The sequence below is a fragment of the Chiloscyllium plagiosum genome, chromosome 24 (genome assembly GCF_004010195.1).
Source record: "Chiloscyllium plagiosum isolate BGI_BamShark_2017 chromosome 24, ASM401019v2, whole genome shotgun sequence".
NCBI classification, from domain to species: domain Eukaryota; kingdom Metazoa; phylum Chordata; class Chondrichthyes; order Orectolobiformes; family Hemiscylliidae; genus Chiloscyllium; species Chiloscyllium plagiosum.
In genome coordinates, this window is record NC_057733.1 from 3,009,180 (window position 1) to 3,026,095 (window position 16,916).

The following is a 16,916-nucleotide window of genomic DNA, read 5'->3' on the forward strand; positions in this document are numbered from 1 at the left end:
GTCGGAGGCTGAGGGGTGACCTTATAGAGGTTTACAAAATTATGAGGGTCATGGATAGGATAAATAGACAAAGTCTTTTCCCTGGGGTCGGGGAGTCCAGAACTAGAGGGCATAGGTTTAGGGTGAGAGGGGAAGGTATAAGAGAGACCTAAGGGGCAACTTTTTCACACAGAGGATGGTACGTGTATGGTGAGGCTGGTACAATTGCAACATTTAAGAGGCATTTGGATGGGTATATGAATAGGAAGGGTCTGGAGGGATATGGAGAAAGTGAGGTCTGCAGATGCTGGAGCTCAGAGCTGAAAATGTGTTGCTGGAAAAGTGCAGCAGGTCAGGAAGAAGGGCTTATGCCCGAAACGTCGATTCTCCTGTTCCATGGATGCTGCCTGACCTGCTGCGCTTTTCCAGCAACACATTTTCAGCTCTGGAGAGATATGGGCCAGGTGCTGACAGGTGGGACTAGGTTGGGTTGGGATATCTGGTCGGCATGGACAGGTTGGACCGAATGGTCTGTTTCCATGGTGTACATCTCTATGACTCTATGAGAGGGATGAATACATTTTTAGAAACTCAGAATATCAAAGGATCTAGGGAGATGGCATTGAAATAGATGATCTAGAATGGCAGGGCAGGTGTAAAGGGCTTCAGCTGTCAATGAGACACTTTACAGACTCAACAATAAATTCAACAATTTCAGATAGATCAACTATCCTAGGATGTCCCAATCTGTGGGCTGCACCCTAGCCATACAAGGCTATGGGTCAAGTGCTAGAAAATGGGACTAAAATAGTAAAGGGCTTGTTTTTGACTGATGCTGATTCAATGGGCCAAAGGGCCTTTTTCTGAGCTGTCAATCTCATTGACATTTCTATAGGTCACTCAAGAACTTCCACTATTCCCTGTTAAGGTCTACCCAATCCACCCTCCCAACCACAGGTCTTCACCGCTCTCCTCTCCCCACCACACTCCTTTTTCCTCACCCTCCCTTATATGCCACTTTGCCCCACCCCCTCTTTGCCGCTCATCACTCAGGTTTTGGTAACCTGCAAGTAACAAAAACTGGCTCACAATCTTTCCCATTACCCTCTCCTTTTGACTTGCCCTATTTCTTTGCTTTCATCGCCCCACTTCCCTCCCCATAGCAAGCCTTCCTTTTAAACCCCTCCCCCTCTCTTTACTCCCTACCCCTCTCAGAGCTGCTGAGCTTTTCAAACCTCTGCCATCTCTCAAACTTTTCCAATTCTGAAGAATGGTCATCGAACTGAAACAATAATTCTCTCTCTCTCTTTCCAGGAACTGCCAGGATTGCCAAGAAACAGGTTTCCTCTGTGAGAAAGGCCACATCTTTCAGATATTTGGTTAAAAAAAAGTCCAAAAGCGACATGAGGAGAATTGTTCTTCTGCAATGAGTTCCAAAGATAACCGAGGAAATAGAATGGGATCATGAGAAATTTGTTGCTTCTGCCACATGAACATGTGAAAAAAATTCATTACATTAAGAGGCTCATCAGCAGAGTTATAGCTCATGGAATAAATTGGACAGTAGCAACGTGGACTCAGAACTGGCTGAGGGATAGGAATCAGTGAGTAATGGTTAACAGATGTTTTTCAGGCTGGAGGAAGGAGAGTTCCCCAGGGGTCAGTATTGGGATTCTTGCTTTTCCCGAGGTATATTAATAATCAGGATCTTGGCATGCAGGGGACAGTTAGAGGCCAACTCCAGGCCCCTTCCCTTCAGATCTGTTAACTTAGCACCAAGCTGCTCTCGATAATCATGCCACCTCTCATCAAATGGCTCTCACCTCAATCTCCTGGACCTGTTCCTGGTTGGTTGCATACATTTGCTGAAGTGAATCTTCCAGCTCCTTGTTTCGCTCAAGAAGGGTTTTGCCCAATTCTGCCGCGAGATGCAGGTCTGCAAGAAACACAAACGTGGATAATGCAGCACAAAGTGGGAAAAAAAAACTTGCATTTATATTGTGTTTCTCATAACCCCCGAGGCACCTCAAAGTGTTTTACAGTCCATGACATTCTTTTGAAGTGCAGTCATACAAACTTAGAAAATAGGAGTGGGAGTAGGCCAGTCATTCAAGCTGGCTGTACTATTCAACATGATTATGGCTAATGAGATCAATCACTGTTGTACAATAAGAAACACAGGAGCCAGTTAGCAAGGTCTCATAGCAGATATCAGGTCATTATTAACGAAGTTGGTTAAGTGATAAATGTTAGCCAAGTCTCCACAGGGATCTCCCACTCACGCTCTTCTGTGTATAGTACTATGGGATCTTTCTCTCCATATCAGAGTTTTCTGTATTAACTGAAGATGCCACTTCCGGCAAGCAGCATTTCAGTGGTACTGCAGTGCCAATCTGGCACCATCATGTGACACAGAAGTGACAGGGATACCTTTAAGGAAAGGATTCATTCCTTATTCAACTTGGATGTTCGCCCATGACACAAGTTTCAATTTTTGGAAGGAATTGACACAGAAAACCTAGGATGCTGGAAGTAGAAATATGCCATTCATGCCTGTTACACCACTCAGAGATAGCAGCTTATCTGACTGGGATCTCACCTCCACAGGGTTAAACGGATGACTATTCTGTAACATGGTTTCCACATCCAAACCCCACAGATATCTCAGCTGTCATAATGAAATATTTTGTTGGTCAGGAATCTCAGACTCCATTTCCAGTTGAATGAATTGACAGTGCTTACTAAAACTGAAATTTGTTTCATATATTATGGGCTGAAGTAATTAGTTGATAAATATAAATTCACTCTGGACAGAAAGATAGATAGACGGGTGTTCGAAAAGAATTTGCCAAGGCTTGACCAGCCCTCCCCAATGAACTTGAGAATGGTAAACTATGAATTATCCAAAGTCTTTTGTAACTAATGTTGGAAAAGCTCACTGCTTTCTATCTGCTTGCCCCTCTAACATAAAGCAAGACAACCAGGTGCTTACTGAGACAGATATCTTGAAGCTTTTTAACAACACAACTTACACCGCCGTAAGATCTCTGGTTTACACACAGGCTGGGTTCTATACCTACTGATGACACTGAGCAAAGATGGAGCTAACTATTATTACCATAACCGAAGGTGCAATGGGTACCTTTATACTGGAATGGGCGATGTTGTGGTTGCCTCTAACTGTCTTAAAGGTACACTGCCTGTCTGGGATCTGTGTCAGTAATACAACACAGTAGTAATTCTCATTGCTATCCACTCCGAAAAACAATAAAAGCCTTAGTGTTGCAAGGGAAAAGTTTATATTCTGTCTTTTTTAACAGAAGAAGGGGTGATCCAAGAGAGAGAACAAGAGACAGTGAGCCAGAGATCTGAAATCAAGGGGCTTTAACGAGGCCGGTCATCGGCCGGTAAATGTTAAGTTTTTTTTTTTAAATTGGGCAGACCTTAAATACCAGAGAGGTGCAAATACTGGATTAAGATATATCTTAGATAGTTAATGTATTTGATAGAACTACAAATGATCATTGTATATATCTCTAAACATGAAACATCAACTTGTTAACTAAAACACAATCAAGATGGCAGGCAAGCATGTGTTGCAGCTCTCACAGGTGGGAGCTGCTGGACACCCTCAGTGATCCACAGCAACACATCCACATCCAATGTCGGAATCCAGCCTTGGACACTGTGATACATCAGGGAGGGGGGATAGTTGCCAGGACACATTGGGTCAGCCGTAATCAAGTACTTCCAATTAGCACTGCTGCCTCACAGCGCCAGGGACCTGGGTTAGAGTCCCACCTCAGGCGACTGTGCAAATTCCACACAGACATTCCCCCCCCATGGGTTTCCTCCGGTTTCTTCCCAGAATCCAAAGATTTGCATGTTAGGTGAATTGGCCTTGCTAAATTGCCCATAGTGTTAGGTGCGTTAGTCAGGGGTAAATATAGGTTAGGGAAATGGGTCTAGGTGGGTTACTCTTCGGAGGGTTAGTGTGGACTTGTTGGGCCAAAGGGCCTGTTTCCATACTGTAGAGAATCTAATCAATTCAGGAAGATGTGGCGATATATGAAGCATGTATGAGGATCCAGTAGGTAAAGGAGCCTCAGCCTTGCTAATTATCCAAAAAAGTACAAGGGCAGGGACTGCAGGGAGGATGAGCAAACTGACCTCAGCACCTTGGTGCAAGTGCCCACTCAGTAAAGAGGAATGTAACAATACTGGACAGTATATGGGCTGAGGACGTCTCCCTCAGGATTGGAGAGGAACTTGGAGTGGGAGGCAAAGTTTCTGGTTGCCATGGTCCATGTGAGAACCCATGGCACAGAGAGGATCAGGAAAGAAGGCTCTGTACAAGGAGTATGACAGCTCGAGTTATAGTCCCTTTTTAATTAGCTCCAGATTACTATCTGTCCCATGAGCAAATTGGTAAAAAGTGCAAATAAAAGCAGATGTGAAAATGCGCAGCTCAGTAAGATGAGCTCTGATTTCAAAGTCTCTTTTTGCAGCATATATCTTGCCTTAGCGCTCAAAGTAAAATCCAACAGACTGCTAGGCAATGTGCCATTGATTAATGGTTACATCATTTCCAAATATAAAGATATCCTCACACACAGGCAATGCTGGGGACACATATATGAATAGCAAATGAAATGAAATGGCTTAATTGAAAACAAAGTTTTGGAGGTCATCAAATGTAATAAACAGCTACAGAAATATATGGAACACTGCCTCAAGTTGTATCCATGGACAACACGGTTTCCCAGGAAGCTCTAGGCACCATAGAATGAGTGGCTGCCAGAGCAGAAGCTGGATACCAAGCTTATCAGGCACAGGAAACAGACACTCCAGTCTCTGATGGAGGGAGAGGGCACTGCCACAGGATGTGTGTGACGCAAAGACTGTGTACAGTAACAGGACCCTGCACAGGAACAAAAGTAATTGCACTAAGTACTGGAATATCTCCCCAACGGGCATAGTGGGGCAAGTGTTTAGCCTCGTTAATCTGCAGATTCTGTCTGAACTTCGCTGTTCCGAATCACAGTGTGGATTCAGAACTGAAAGATCTCAGTCCAGCAGCTGCAAGAGAAACACTCTGAACAAAACAGGCCACTATACACTGCCCTGATTGTTCTCTAAGGCATGCAACCATGTGAGCAAGCTCAGGGTGTTTAAGCTGCTGGAGAAAATGAGTTGCTCAACATGAATCCCTCTCTCCAAGACAACACGACAGCATTGACAGTCACATCAGAATTATCTGAGTGATGTCAAACAAGGTTACATTCTGGCATTGACATTCTTTAGTGTATTCTCTATGCTGCTGTTCTAGGTCTTCAGATCTTCAACAGGATGTCCACTATGAACCGGAATGGACGAAGTTGCTCAGCCTTGCTTGTCTGAGACTCATGAAGGGCTTTTGCCCGAAACGTCGATTTTCCTGCTCCTCGGATGCTGCCTGAAATGCTGTGCTTTTCCAGCACCGCTCTAATCCAGCATCTGCAGTCATTGTTTTTACCTGTCTGAGACTCAATACAGGGTGCATCAAGTCTTCACCAGTGAGCTTTGTGATATTGATGGTTCCATAATATTATTCCATGAAAAAGACTTCAGCAGCAAAAAGGTACACTTCCTCATGCCCATGAAGAGTATGGTTTGATTCCCAGCATCAGGAAGAAGGGAGTCATTGACTGAGACAGCATCAGTGCTGATAGATGGCAGCATTAACCTAGGCCGTACAAACACCAGCAATCTGTCACTCAATGCTGAAATGATAACGTATCACAGAAACTGCTGCTATTATCTCCAAACTGGATAAGAGAGAGTGTGTGGGATCACTGTGACCTGAGTGAGAACATCAAACTGTGAATCTACTAAGCGTGTGTCCACACTGCATTCTTCTCCAGTGGACAGAGCTCAACAACCTATACCAGGCAGGAGAAAGGCTGAACAGTTTCCCCCTTCACTGTCTCAGACCTTTGGCATCTCTTGGTAGGACAAGATCATTGATTCAGAGGTTCTAGAATGTGAGTAATACCAACAATGTCTGCTTTGGCTCAGCCATCTTCATCAGATGGATGACAGCCATAAATCCGTAGTCCTTTTGTCTGCTGAGCTGGCCACTGGGGCACAGCCTCCCAGGTACCAACCGCTCCAACTGCAATGGGCAAACACTGACCCTACCAACTGCAGACAGTCTGATTGTTTGCAGGGGCATGGAAAAGGGAGGGCAGAAAGAAGGAGTTCAGCTTCAGAGACAAGGACAAAGGAAACAGAGCAGCGAGGCCTACTCCTTGTCAATCTGCTCACTCAACACCAAGTGTAGCAGAGAGGGCCATGTCAGCATGGGGTCCCTGAGCCACACCAGACAATACTGAACAGAGACGATCATTGTGGGATACAATGTCTGACAAATGAAGGCTGCCAAAAGGAGAGTTCTTCTCATAGAGAATCATTCATCTTTGGAATTCTCTTCCCCAGATGAGGTTGGGTCATTGAATACAGTGAAGACCAAATTAGATAGACTTTTGATCTCTGACAGAGTTAAGGATCCTGGGCAGTTGAGATGGAGGCACAAGCATGTGAGTGGAAATAATGCTACAATGAAATCAGTGTAGGTTCGAGGACCCTCCTGCCCCTCCTCCTCCCATTTTTTTAATGATCTTATGAGCATAATCCACAACACACCCGTGATAAAACAGAAACAAGATTGTCAATCTGGTTCCAAACTAGGCTGTGAGATAGAAAGCAGACATTTTCCTTCGTGGATAGACTTTATTGACTACTCCATCTTACTGTTCCTTCTACCCCGCACCCCGCACCCCCCCCCCCCCCCCGCAGTATTAGAGGGGTTCCCTCCATTTACAGACATTTTTAATCAAACTATCCAGACATGTTATGACAGATGTCTGCAGTAGGTGGGACTTTAACCCACATCTTCTAGCCCAGAGGCCAGGACATGATCAGCACCACAAAAGCCCCTCTTACATGTATATGCTCAGCTAATTAATAATCATTGTCTGTTTCTTCTTAATCTTAAAATGAAGCAACTAACAGATATAACAAACATACCAGGAGGACATGGGGAGCAATGATAATAACTGATCTGGATTGTCTCTATTGGTTGTTTAGCTGTAAAAAAAGGGATGAAAGATAATTTCACTTGCTACAAACTCCAAGCTGCAACGTCTGAGTGGCACTGGACAGTTAGCTGGGACATAATATTTAACAAAGCAGATCTTCACTTGTTTGGAGCATATTCCGTCAGATTTCGGGGTTGTGCACACACGGTTGGAGCAGCACAGTGGCTCAGTGGTTAGCACTGCTGCCTCACAGCACCAGGGACCTGGGTTCAATCCCAACCTCGGGCGAATGTGTGTGTGGAGTCTGCATATTCTCCCTTTGTCTGCGTGGGTTTCCTCCGGGTGCTCCGGTTTCCTCTCACTGTCCAACGATGTGCAGGTTAGGTGGATTGGCTGTGCTAAATTGCCCATAGTGCTCAAGGATATTTAGGTTAGGTGCATTAGTGAGGGGAAATACAGAGTGATAGGGGAATGGGTCTGGGTGGGTTATTCTTCTGATGGTCAGTGTGGACTTGTTGGGCCGAAAGGCCTGTTTCACACTATAGGGGTTCTAAGAAAAACTTCCCAAGCAACAACTCCGCTCTTAACATTCCATAGTGAACAGATAACAGCCACATGTCCAATCCTCAAACATTATTGCACAAATCTTGTGGTTATGTTGCTACATCAGTAATCCACAGAACAGAAGGTAAATCCCATCTTGGCAGTTTGAGAAGCTGATTAAACTTTTAAAATCCTAAATGAAAAGGCTGGAGTCTCAGCCATAGTGAGCATTTAGCTATTAGATTACCCTAAAGTACACATTTAGTTCATGAATATTCTTAAGGAAAAAGTGAAGCAGGTATCATTCCTCCATTTGATCTGTGCATTTACCCCTGCCCCTGATTTTTATGTTTACTCCCATTTGATTTATAATGTTTCCCCAATCAGACCTATACACCTCCTACCTGATCTGTATATGGCACCCCCCAGTCTGACTCTATATCATCCCCCCAGCCCAAGTCTGACCCTGTACCATTCCCTCTCCATCACTTCCCCCAGTATGAGCAGAAACCTTTCCCCCTGTGTGAGCTATGCAGCCGTAGTTCCACAAGATGGTTGTGTTTTACTAATCCATTCCATTGGAACAAACTGCTTTGCTTCGGGCTAGAGGCTCACCATCATCATCCTACGGAAAGAAGCGAGGGCCAACAAATACCCACCTTGTCAGTGGTGCTGATATTCCAATAATTACCTTTTAAAAATCGTTCCCAAATATGCCAGTGTTGCATTTATATTGAAGAAACCAGAGCTACCACAGACCAATGATCTTCCTTGTCACTCGCAATCAACAGGATCAATTATCAACAATAATCTTGAGTGAGAGTCAATTCAGTGAACAGTTATCATCACAGATTGTAGAACTGGAGATGGAGGCTGACAGACATCCTCTAAATTGTTAGGAAGGTGATAACCTAACTAGACCGTGAGGGGCCTGGAAACACTATAATAATAAAAAACGGTTCTAAATTCTACATTTGTAAAACGTTTCAGATAAAATGCATGGTGGCACAGTGGTTAGCACTGCTGCCTCACAGCGCCAGAGACCCGGATTCAATTCCTGCCTCAGGCGACTGACTGTGCGGAGTTTGCACATTCTCCCAGTGTCTGCGTGGGTTTCCTCCGGGTGCTCCGGTTTCCTCCCACAGTCACAAAGATGTGCGGGTCAGGTGAATTGGCCATGCTAAATTGTCTGTAGTGTTAGGTAAGGGGTAAATGTAGGGGTATGGGTGGGTTGCGCTTCGGTGGGTCGGTGTGGACTTGTTGGGCCGAAGGGCCTGTTTCCACACTAAGTAATCTAATCTAAAAAAAATAATTTTGAGTTATGTTTGACAGCAAACCTTTGGGATATTCAATGTGAGCCTGGGGGATGTACAAGAACCTGAAAAGTAGGAATCAAGAAATCTATTAAAGAGGACACATTGGAGGTATGGACGGACGGGTGGAGGTACTGAGCAGGCTCAGTGATGGAATTTAAACGGTTTACAATTTATTTGAAAAATTTAGATTCAAAAGGCCAAGGTACTGGCTAAATTAGAGATGGTACCAATGTGGAACAAGCAGTGGAAATGGGGGAAATAGATCAGAAATTGCAAAGTTGAGCAAAGTCGGGAAGTGAGAAGGACAAAAATGGATGGAATTTCAGCTGGACTACTGGAAAACACAGGTCGTAGGAAGGGAAACTATGACAAACAAACAAACTCCTCAAATGGGGTTGAATTACTGAAGTTGAAATTGAAAGAGACAAATATTCAAAATTGCCAGGCAATGCAGCACAGTCAATGTTTCATCACATGCACTACACAGAGAGAACAAGTCACAGGACAGGGTTCGGATTAGAGTCATACAGATGTACAGCACAGAATCAGACCCTTCGGTCCAACTTGTCCATGCTGACCAGATATCCCAACCCAACCTAGTCCCACCTGCCAGCACCCAGCTCATATCCCTCCAAACCCTATTCATATATCCATCCAAATACCTTTTAAATGTTGCAATTGTACGAGTCTCCACCACTTCCTCTGACAGCTCATTCCATACACGCACCACCCTCTGCATGAAAAAGCTGCCCCTTAGGTCTCTTTTATAATCTTTCCCCTCTTACCCTAAACCTATGCCCTCTAGTTCTGGGCTCCCCCACCTCAGGGAAAAGACCTTGTCTATTTATCCTATCCATGCCCCTCATGACTTTATAAACCTCTGTAAGGTCACACCTCAGCCTCAGATGCTCCAGGGAAAACAGCCCCAGCCTATCCAACTTCTCTCTACAGCTCAAATCCTCCAATCCTGGCAACATCCTTTCAAGTTTCACAACATCCTTCCTATAGGAAGGAGACCAGAATTGCATGCAATATTCCAACAGTGGACTAACCAATGTTCCATACAGCTGCAACATGACCTCCCAACACCTGTACTCAATACTCTGACCAATAAAGGAAAGCATACCAAATGCCGCCTTCACTATCCTATCTACGGGCCTCGGGGGCCCCAGCCTGTTCCAGTCAGAGCGGGCCTCGGGGGCCCCAGCCTGTTCCAGTCAGAGCGGGCCTCGGGGGCCCCAGCCTGTTCCAGTCAGAGCGGGCCTCGGGGGCCCCAGCCTGTTCCAGTCAGAGCGGGCCTCGGGGGCCCCAGCCTGTTCCAGTCAGAGCGGGCCTCGGAGCCCCAGTCGGTGCGGGCCTCGGGCCCCAATCAGATAATTGTATCGGCAAAGTGAATCCAAGGTATTCACTAAAATTGTTAGAAGGTAGATGAAGGGCTGATGTCATGGAATTTATCTTCACACAGACAGAAATGAATTTTTGAAGAGAGGAGTGAGAACAAACACTTTGGAATCATAGAAGAAATAACTTGATGTTGCAATTGTGGTGTTCCGTGGGTGGTTAAGATTCCAAATGGGTTGAATAGCCTCCCTCAGTGTAATTACTGTGTGATTACAGAATGGAATGAAATCTCAGATATCAAGGCAGCCCCTAGATTTATCCCAAGTACCTGCTGAGTTAACTTGTGTCAGTCAGGTATTATGATTCTAACTGAAAAATGTGTTGCTGGAAAAGCGCAGCAGGTCAGGCAGCATCCAAGGAGCAGGAGAATCGACGTTTTGGGCATAAGCCCTTCTTCAGGAATGCCCGAAGAAGGGCTTATGCCCAAAACGTCGATTCTCCTGCTCCTTGGATGCTGCCTGACCTGCTGCGCTTTTCCAGCATCACATTTTTCAGCTCTGATCTCCAGCCTCTGATCTGCAGTCCTCACTTTCTCCATTATGATTCTAACCTAGACTTCAGGAGAGGGGGAACAATAAACAGGTAGACTCAACAAGGTGCGTGCTCATGATCCAGTGGTCTGTCTGCAGGTCAATGGAGGCAGCTGGGATGTCTTCCTTGCTGGACAAGCATGCTGACACATTCACTGAAAATACAACCCTTCTATTTAAATTAGAGGTTGCCTTACACAATCAGGTTAAGACATCGAAGTAGCAACTGGACTGAAGCCATATATAGGCTATAATTGACTATGGGCAGCTGCTTCTCACCTATCAGTGCACCAGTTGGGGTTTTAGAACAAATGGAAATCTTCATGATCACATTACTGACGGCAGATTTGTAAATTAAATTTAATTCGAAAAACTGATAACATTCTGGCAATAGGACTGAAGATTTATGCTCCAGAACTTACCACTCCCCTGGCCAAGTTCTTTCAGTACAGTTACAACATTGGCATCTACCCTACAATGTGGAAAATTGCCGAGGTATGTCCTGTATGCAAAAAGCAGGATAAATCCAACCTGGCCCATCAGTCTGCTCTTGATCATTCGTAAAGTGATCGAAGGTATCAATAACAATGCCTATCAAGCAGCACCTGCTCAGTAATAACCTGCCCAGTGATGCCCAGTTTGGATTCTGCCAGGGCCACTCAGCTCCTGACCTCACTACAGCCCTGGTTCAAGCATGGACAAAAAAAGCTGAATTTCAGAGGTGAGGGGAGAGTGACAGCCCCTGACAAAAAGGTCACATTTGACCAAGTGTGGCATCAAGGAGCCCTTTCAAAACTGGAATAAATAAGTATTGGAGACAAAATCTCCACGGTTTGGAGTTATATTATTGGAGGTCAGTCATCTCAGGTCCAGGACATCTCTGCAGGAGTTCCTCAGGGTAGTGTCCTAGGTCCAACCATCTTCAGTTGCTTAATCTTCCATCCATCAAAAGGTCACAAGTCGACACATTCCTGATGATCGCACATTCCTCGGCATCATTCCTCAGATACAGAAGCAGGCCATGTCCAAACAAGACTTGGACAACATCCCAGCTTGGGCTGACAAGTAGCAAATTAAATTCGTGCCACACAATTGCCAGGCAATGACTATCTCCAATAAGAGACAATCTAATTACCACCCCTTGAAATGTAATGGTGTTACCATCACTGAATCCCCGACTATGAAAATTCTGGTGGTTATTGTTGATCAGAAACTCAACTGGACATGCCACGTAAATACTGTGGCTACAAGAGCAGGTCAGAGGCTACGAAAACAGTGGCAAATAATGCACCTCCTGACTCCCCAAAGCCTGTCCACCATCTACAAGGCACAACTCAGGAGTGAGATGGAACACTCCCCACTGGCCTGGTTGGATGCAGCTTCAACAACACAAGCAGCTTGACACTATCCAGGACAAAGCAGCCCCCGCTTGACTGGCACCACATCCACTCCCTTCAACATCCACGTTCAGTAGCAGCAGTGTGTCGTATCTACAAAATGCACTGCAGAAATTCACCAAAGATCCTTAGACAGCACCTTCCAAACCCACAACCACTTCCATCTAGAAGGACAAGGGCAGGAGATACATGGGAACACCACAAGTTCCCCTCCAAGCCAATCTACAGCAGATCTTATTCTTACATATCTTATAACTGTTCTCCTCTTCTAAACCTCAATTCTACGTCTCTAAAATCTACCTTCAGGTTTAAAGAATCCATAACTGATAAGGCTAGACTACTTACGACATTGAAATCGCAAGCCCAGATGAATTAAGGGCCTACCAGTTTCCCACAAACCCAACCTCTTCATGGAAACCCAGACCTAAGGCTCAACCAGAGTGGGAACAAAACCTGACATCAAACTGACTGCAATACCACCGACCTATCTACTAACTCTTCTCTCCCCCCCACCCTCTTCAAGGAGTCTGCCACTACCATTACAGGCTACATTAGTAAGTGTGTAGAAGACTGTGTGCCAAAGAAGTTAATCCAAATGTTTCCCAACTGGAAACCATGGATGAACTGGGACATCTACTCCCTACTGAAGATCAAGTCTGAAGGGTACAAGTCAGGCAACCCTGACCTATACTGGAAATCCAGGTACAACCTTCACAAGGCCAGAGACACCAAGAGGCAATTTCAAACTAAGTTTGGGATCCAGACCAACTGCACAGACACCCATCATTTGGGGCAAGGCTAACATGACATAATGGGCTACAAAGCGAAGTCAAACAGAATCACAGGCAACAGTACATTCCTACTCAACGCGCACAATGCATTTTATGTTCGTTTTGAACACAAGGTCAGTGAAACAATATTTATTCCAAAAGCCTCAGATGCACCTATTCCCTCAGTCACCGCTGCAGTCAGCCTTCTTGAGACTGAACCCATGGAAAGCAATTGACCGAGATGGAGTCACCAGCCGTGTGTAGACCAGCTGGAGGGAGTACTTGCAGACACTTACAACCTCTCCTTATCCAAGCTGAAGTCCCCACCTGCTTCAAGAAGGCCACCATCATCAGGGTGCCAAAGAAAAACTATGTAGTGTGCCTTAATGAATACTGAAGTGCTTCAAAAGGTTAGTCATGCCTCACATCAACTCTAACCTACTAAAAGTGCCTCGAACCCTTGCAATTCATCTACTGGCACAATACGTCCACAGCAGATACCATCTCCCTGACCCTACACTCATGCCTGGAACATTTGATAACAAGGATACCTATGTCAGGCTTATACTTATTGACTAAAGTTCCACCTTCAGTATGATAATTCCAACCAAACTAATCTCTAAACTCCAAGATCTAAGCCTCGGCTCTCCCCTCTGTAACTGGATCCTCGGCTTCCTCACCCACAGAGTGCAAATCAGATAAAATGTGGGCAACAACACTTCAACCCCCAAACTGCTTTCCCCACCAGTATTGTGTTATACAGTGACAGACCTGTCCCCACCAGTACTGTACCCCAATGTTATACAGCGACAGACCTGTCCCCCACCAATACTGTACCCCAGTATAATGCAGTGACAGACCCGTTCCCACCAGTACTGTACCCCAGTGTTATACAGTAACAGACCTGTCCCCCACCAATACTGTACCCCAGTGTTATACAGGGACAGACCTGCCCCCACCATTACCTTATTCCTTTTTTTAAAGCAATCTGGCCAGATACATTCCATGTTTGGAGAAGCTAAATATTGAATCACAATTTGAAAGGACACAACATTCCAAACTGTGTATCTCTATGACTCTATGAACATTTAACCACCATCTTACCTCCCCACAGATATCCCATGACTCCTGAAAAAGCTCATTGTATGTTAAAAAGCTACTGAATTGTAAATAAAGCTGCTGTGCTCTGTATAAATCCACCCTGACATGAATAAATACATTGTGAAGGTCAAGTATGCTTGATCTACTTAAACTGCTTGCTCTCATATGATTAAGACTAACACTGGGTGAGTGCTACAGGGCATCCAGTTCACACTTGTTCCATGTACAGAACAAATAATGTCCCCTTAAACATGAGAATTTTGTTTTAAACCTGCAACACTGAAACTTCCAGCACTCAGAAAGAAAGAGTTCCCATCTCATCCTAACATACCAGTGTATATAGTCTGGATTGTTACAGAAATGCTGCCAAGCACAACACAGCATTCCCAGATGACAGCACACTCTGAGCAATTCTCCTTCACAGCAAAGCAAAAATAATCCTGAGAATTGAAACTGATTTTATCAGAATATTCATCAATTAGATACACCCAATTCAAATAAAACATTATCTCAAACCTGTAATTTATTATTCCAAACTAGCAGCTCATTACCTGCAGGAGGTCAGGTCTCAGCTCCTAGTGTGGTTAGCTGACACAGGATAGAGGGGCTGAGTGGCCTACCCAGTTCCTGTTGTCATTTCTTGCAAACTATCCTTGATTTTGTCTCCAGCACATTCCAGGGAAGAAGCAGCCAAGTATACAGGTTACATGCTCAGGAGAACTGTGCAAGTGTTGGTGGGGATTGTGCACTCATGGTGTTAAAAAGGTGGCAGAAACTCATTCTCTTGCCCTTTGATTAACTATTTGGTCTGTTACTTTTGTCTGTTTTCCTTTGCACTCTTTAATATTTACAATTAATCTCCTCCCCAGCAAGCATATCACATTTTCTTGAGTCATTCCCATGTCCTGTTTATACACCTCATCAGTTTTCTCTGCTCATTGGCTCTCCCTGTATACTCCAGTCTCTCTCTATCAGAGACACATATTTCTCATTCCTCCCTCTCCAGCAGTCCACCATCTTACACTCACTGTCTGAGGGTTTAATTCCTTTGCACTATATCACACTACAGCGATTCTGTTCAACTCCACAAACAAACACCTAAACATATATGGCAGCTTCTAACATTTTATGCAGATGATATTTTTATTTTTGCAAAAAAAAAGTAAAACTGATAGCACTTTGAAATTCTCTCTCCACCTCCACCTTAATCTCTTTGTCCCTTCTCTTATTCCCCTTTCAACCATCTTTAGCTGGCCTCCTACCTCACCCCTGTCTCGACACTGGATTTTCACGTTGCTGTTCTGGTGTCCTGTATTTCCATGATGCGCTGCAGTCCTTACCTTTCCCATTTCTCCCCTCCACCCTCCCTAATCCCCTCTCTCCCTCCACCCTCCATAATCCCCTCTCTCTCATTCCTCTCGCCCTGCTCACCTTGTTCCAAATCCTGCTGATCATACCAGGGCTCGTCCTCCTCAGTCTCGAAGTCGTCCATGCTGTGGTTATTGCTGATCATGGGGAAGCGATTTGCAGGAGTGCCTGGCTCTTGTTGCTCTGGTCCTGCCTTGGTGATGCTGAGCCCAGCTCCCGGGTTGGTCTCTCTCTGCAGGGACTGGGATGCTCTCGGTTTGATACAGATACCCCAGCTGCTGTGCTGTCTGCAGCTCCCCCCAGTCTCTCCGACGTGGCAGCAACAACAGGCAGCTGTAAGCCTGGATCTCACTGACTCATTGCCATCCTCCACAGCCCCCGACACGAAAAGAAATCCCTTTTCCAACTCGAAAGCAAGAAGTTCCCAGGGCCTCCAGCCCTGGCCTCCCAGCTCCCCACTGCCATCTAGCAAAGTCAGCTCCAACTTGCAACTCCTGCAATCCTTAACCCTTCCACCGATAGAGGAAGAACACTTCCAACATTGCAAAGCCTATCTGGTGACGAGGAAATAACCTTACCCTCCCCCTTCCAAATCACCATGCAACAACAATGTATATTTATATAGTGCCTTTAAAGTGACAGCGTGCCTCCCATGGAGCATTGTAAAGATAAACATGGAGCTAAGGTGGGGTCTGATGCTGATTCATTATGAGCAGTTTCTTAAATGTGGAAGGCAAGGTTGAGAGATTTTGAAAGTTTAGGTCATAGGTGACTGAAGATGCCCCGCCATTGGTGAACAGATTAAAATAGTTAGAAATCACACAACACCAGGTTGTAGTCCAACAGGTTTATTTGGAAGCACTAGCTTTCACAGCACTGCACCTTCATCAGGTGGTTGTGGAACTGAAATCACAGGACACAGAATTTATAGCTAAAGATTACAGTGTCATTAGTTAACAAACCTAGATTGTTGTTAAGTCTTTCATCTTTTAGAATGGATTGCAGGTTTCGGTTCATTAATATGCAACTCTCAGAACTTGTTATCTGTAGAATATGACTTAAAATAAGGTTTTATATAAAAAATGTGACAATGTTGGCTAAGTCACATGAGTACCTGCCGCATTATTGGTGGGTGGTGTACCCATGATTAATGGCGGTATCCATGTTGACATTCTGACATGTCTTGCAGTAGTTGCCATGATAGGTTTGTACAGTGTTGTGGTCGATGTTGTCCTGAAGGCTGGGCAGTTTGCTGTTAACAATGGTCTGTTTATAGTTGAGGACGAGCACCTCGCCAAGACCATCCCCATGCCCCTACTTCTTACCTTTAAGCAACCGCCAAACCTTTTTGGACTCCCCCACCCCAGGGAAAATAACTTGTCTATTTATCCTATTCATGCCCCTCATGATTTTATAAACCTCTATAAGGTAA

The 16,916-nt window shown here is 44.9% G+C and overlaps 1 protein-coding gene across 1 annotated transcript in view; it reads right to left on the reverse strand.

The window, feature by feature from the left end:
• cdr2l (cerebellar degeneration-related protein 2-like) overlaps positions 1–16,083 on the reverse strand; it is a 50,336-nt gene extending 34,253 nt beyond the window's left edge. Inside the window, exons 1-2 of the mRNA XM_043714308.1 lie at positions 15,548–16,083; positions 1,803–1,915 (exon numbers count right to left, since the gene is read on the reverse strand). Of these exons, the coding sequence (XP_043570243.1) occupies positions 1,803–1,915; positions 15,548–15,629 (195 nt within the window). The 5' untranslated portion in view covers positions 15,630–16,083. The remainder of the gene's footprint in view (positions 1–1,802; positions 1,916–15,547) is intronic.
• Positions 16,084–16,916: the final 833 nt, after the last annotated feature.